We start from the raw sequence: 3,805 nt of genomic DNA, 5'->3' as shown, positions 1-3,805 counted from the left end.
AAAAAAAAGGAAAAGCAGAGCTTCTTTGCACAAGTGTTTGGATATTCCAATAAGCTTTCTGTGGTTTGTGGAACAACATCTGCAGTTCAATAGAAATGTAGAGGCTCTTGTTGCAGAACCGTAGCTCAAAACTCATAAAAGTAGATGTCATAGCCTGCCTTCTTGTGCACATGTATGCCAGGTGACAGGACAGTCACAGCATGTGCTCATAGCCCTAATGCTGACCACGTGAAACAGGTGTGTATATATACCTGCAGGTTACCCCAATTATGAAGAGGAAGATGGTCACCATGTCACATTTATTCCAGTTATCCTCTACGTATAGTTTAAACTTTTTCATTAAATTTGTGTCTTCATCTGTAAAGAAACTCTGAAAAAGAGAAACGGTCGTTGGCAGTGATCTGTTTGAAGTTTCACTATTTCAGTGGAAATTTTCACCTAATATCTGTTTCACATTTGTCTTTCACTGCAAAAAAACATCAAAAAATTCCTAGTGTAGCATGTAAACAAGCTCAGTTTACTGTCTTAAATCGCACATGCATACATATGCGTGCGCACACACTTTTTAATCTTGTGATGTGGGCCTAAGAATTTTTTAGGCCTGATTTGAGTCTATCAGCATTCAGGCCGTTAAAAAAATATAACAAATATCTAGAAAATAAATGTTGACAGGATATTGCTATCTAAACAGCATGTACAGATTGGTGTTTGTACATTATAATTGCCTGTGAGTGCACGTTGGATTATCTACATAAGGAGCTGTCTCAGCTGGCTTATAGCCTGGCATTCTCCATGTTTTACAGGTTTATAATGAAATATTCTTTGTTTCAAATATTGGTGTATCCTTATGGCCTGTCTGAATAATTTCAAATAATTTATAACTGAGATCCCCTTTGCTGTTCATGTTGCTTAAATTACAAAACCTGTTCTTCTGGAATAAGTGTTGATAACTGTTTTTCAGTGTAAAGAGAATAACAAGGATAGTTTTATGCACCCACAATTCTCAGTGCACCAGCACCATTGTTCATGTGCTGTTTTGGTTGCTGGACTGAGGAGAGCTCTGTTGTACTTCCAGGGGCAGGCTATAGTTTCCAATGTATGTTAATTGTGACCTAGTTCTGGGAGGTGAAACCAGCCAGATGCTTTGCAAAGTGAAGGACACCTGAATCTTAGCAGCTCACTTGTTTATTGGCTGCAGCTGAAGCGCTCTGGAAAAACAGGAGCAGCTACAGGTTTACACGGAGGAGAGAGAGGTTGGTTTGGAGGAGAGATTGTTTTGGATGAGGTAGTGTTTGTATTGCTTTTCTATGCAAAGCTGCATTTGACAGTTGAAATCTTGAAGCTTGCACAGTTATACAGATCGTAAATTTATTCAAAGCATTATTTCAAGGTTTGTTGTATTACTGCTGAGATGTTGTATGCAACTGACCTGTCGGATTTCTTCCAAGACCAAGGTAAAAACCCAGAAGTAAAGTATAATTTCTTTAGCAGATGGACCTTCAGGTGGAGGTGGCTTAAAATCCAGTAAAAGGACATAAGTGAATAGAAACAGAAAAGCAAAATACATAATAACGTTTCCCATAAATACAGTTACAGGGGCACTCCAGAATTTTTTCCACCGAGTAAAGATGAATGTTGCCCACGCTGTGTTTTCAGAAGGGTTCTGCTTTTCTAATTTACCACTTCTTCTGCAAAACAGAAAGAACATAGGCTTGGTTGGCGGCCTCCTAAAATTAGTTCATGGGAATAGCCCTCAGTATTATTTTCTGCAAAGCTTTTTTTTTTTTTAAGATTGTAATGGATGCTGACAGGGGTGAGGCTGTGGGATTCCAAGCAATCATGCTGTTGTAGCAGGAATGCTTCAAGTCAAAAAGATTCTGAAAAACAAAGTCACATCAGGTTTAAATGTGTAACCTTGTTATTCCAGTCTTGTTGCATTAATCTGATTTGCAGCTTCAGTCTGCTCCTACACATAGTACAAACCATGTGAATAAACAAGAAGAGGGTATTTGGCCAGCTGCAAGGAAGGCAAATAGCTACTGTAAGTCAGTTCTTATTTTGGTCCTAGAATTTATTGCAGTAATCACAGGCAGAAGTTCTTGCAGTTGCTGTGACTGCTTGAGACAATTACTCGTTTTGACCTAGACTCAAAAGTGCTGAATCACACACTGAGCATATGTTCCTTGACTAGCCTTGCTGCAGCCTGAGAGAGCTGCTGAAGGAATACTGCAGCTGATACAACTATGGACGCTGGCGTCTTGCCCTTCATGACTAAATCAGATTGGAAAAAGATCACCAGGGAGGCCTCTTAATAAATAATTAATGACAGTAGTCTTTGAGTATTGTGCAATTGCACAAATGTTTTGGTAGCTGAAGGAAAACTTGACCTGTAGGTCTACATGTCTTATGTTCCTGGTAATTATTATATACATTCGTTATAAGGAAAAGTTTCTCCTTGCAGCCAGTCTCCTCTGTGTGCCTGACTCTGTACTGCCTCTCAGTTTATGCCATTGTAAGATGCATTCCCATGGCAACGGGCTAATATCATAAATGGGTAATTGCAGCTTTACTGTTAGATGCTGAAATAGATCTGGGAGAGAGAGAGCCCTTTTGTTAAATCTGTAAGATAATAGCAATTGGAACGCACAATATTATGACCAAGAGCCATCAACCATGCTTTGCTCAGTTGTGAAAGGACTTTATGATATTATTTACTAATAGTCCCCAAAAGGCAACACTTTTGCATCTATTTTACAGGTTAGAGAAGGAATGAGGACTCTATTTTTTTCTGATATGCTAGCAGTTAAATGCCAGAGCTAAAAATACAAGCTAATAACTGACTCAGTCCAGCACTAGGTATTGTGGATTGTTTCCTTGGTACCATTATTCACTTATTTCTGAAGCTCTCTTCAAATCACTGAAAAGTGTACGTTTAATACAAGTGGCTATATAGCTCTTATTAGCTGCATTAGTACAAAGTGAACTTCCTACTAATCAAAAGTTTTCCTGCCCTCACCCAAGCCCCCAGGTTTTGGTGATGAGCGTTTGCTAGAAGTAAAGGTTGCAATTCAGAAGTTCTGTACTGTGGATCTGTGAATGATTGTGAGCAACTGCCAAAATCTTTTTGCTTTGATAGCTATTTCTCTTATGCTGACTCTGAAATATGTCTGCTATTATGCTCCAGGTCTCTCGGGCCTATTTTTTAAAATAGAAATGAAGAGTTTTCCTAGCATGGTGGGAAGCTAACTATATAAATTTCTAGGTACTGATGTTTGCAAGTATTTCTGTTGCTGCCATTGTAGCACAGTATGCGGTAATGCACTCGAGTAATACAAGGGTTAGCTGCAAACCTTCTCCCTGGTTGGGTGAATAAGCCTATCAGGGATTACTGTTCCTAAATCCATTGTGTGTCAGCCAGTGCCAGCTGAAGGGAATCTCAGGAATGCCTTCTGATTGCCTGGATATCGATCAGATTCCTTGTTCAGTAGAAATGACCAGCTCACAAGAAGTTGTCTCCTGAAATACAGTGCTGTATGCTGTATCCCTGTTTATCTTCTATATTCATTTTATGGAGTACAACTTTGGCAGAGGGAGCTTTCTGATGAATAATAAGTTCCTTGATCTTTCAGTTGTTTCTTACATCATTATCTGGTCATACATGCATGAGAATTGACCTGTTCTTTGTAGTCAAAAACCATCATGTTAACTGATGGTTTAAACTTACCTGTATTCTTCCTTAGAAAGAAACAAAGTCCTTTCTGTATCCACACTGTCTGGCTCTTTAAAGGGCTCTGTCTCATTCTTT

General features: G+C 39.0%; 1 protein-coding gene across 1 annotated transcript in view; it reads right to left on the bottom strand.

The window, feature by feature from the left end:
• The window catches only part of LOC104911035 (transient receptor potential cation channel subfamily M member 5-like), a 6,586-nt gene extending 2,787 nt beyond the window's left edge, over nt 1–3,799 (bottom strand). Inside the window, exons 1-3 of the mRNA XM_031553370.1 lie at nt 3,725–3,799; nt 1,430–1,688; nt 252–370 (exon numbers count right to left, since the gene is read on the bottom strand). Of these exons, the coding sequence (XP_031409230.1) occupies nt 252–370; nt 1,430–1,582 (272 nt within the window). The 5' untranslated portion in view covers nt 1,583–1,688; nt 3,725–3,799. The remainder of the gene's footprint in view (nt 1–251; nt 371–1,429; nt 1,689–3,724) is intronic.
• Nucleotides 3,800–3,805: the final 6 nt, after the last annotated feature.

The sequence above is a fragment of the Meleagris gallopavo genome, chromosome 5 (genome assembly GCF_000146605.3).
Source record: "Meleagris gallopavo isolate NT-WF06-2002-E0010 breed Aviagen turkey brand Nicholas breeding stock chromosome 5, Turkey_5.1, whole genome shotgun sequence".
Taxonomy (NCBI): domain Eukaryota; kingdom Metazoa; phylum Chordata; class Aves; order Galliformes; family Phasianidae; genus Meleagris; species Meleagris gallopavo.
Note: the sequence above shows the minus strand (reverse complement) of the source record. Positions and strands in the feature narration are given on the sequence as shown.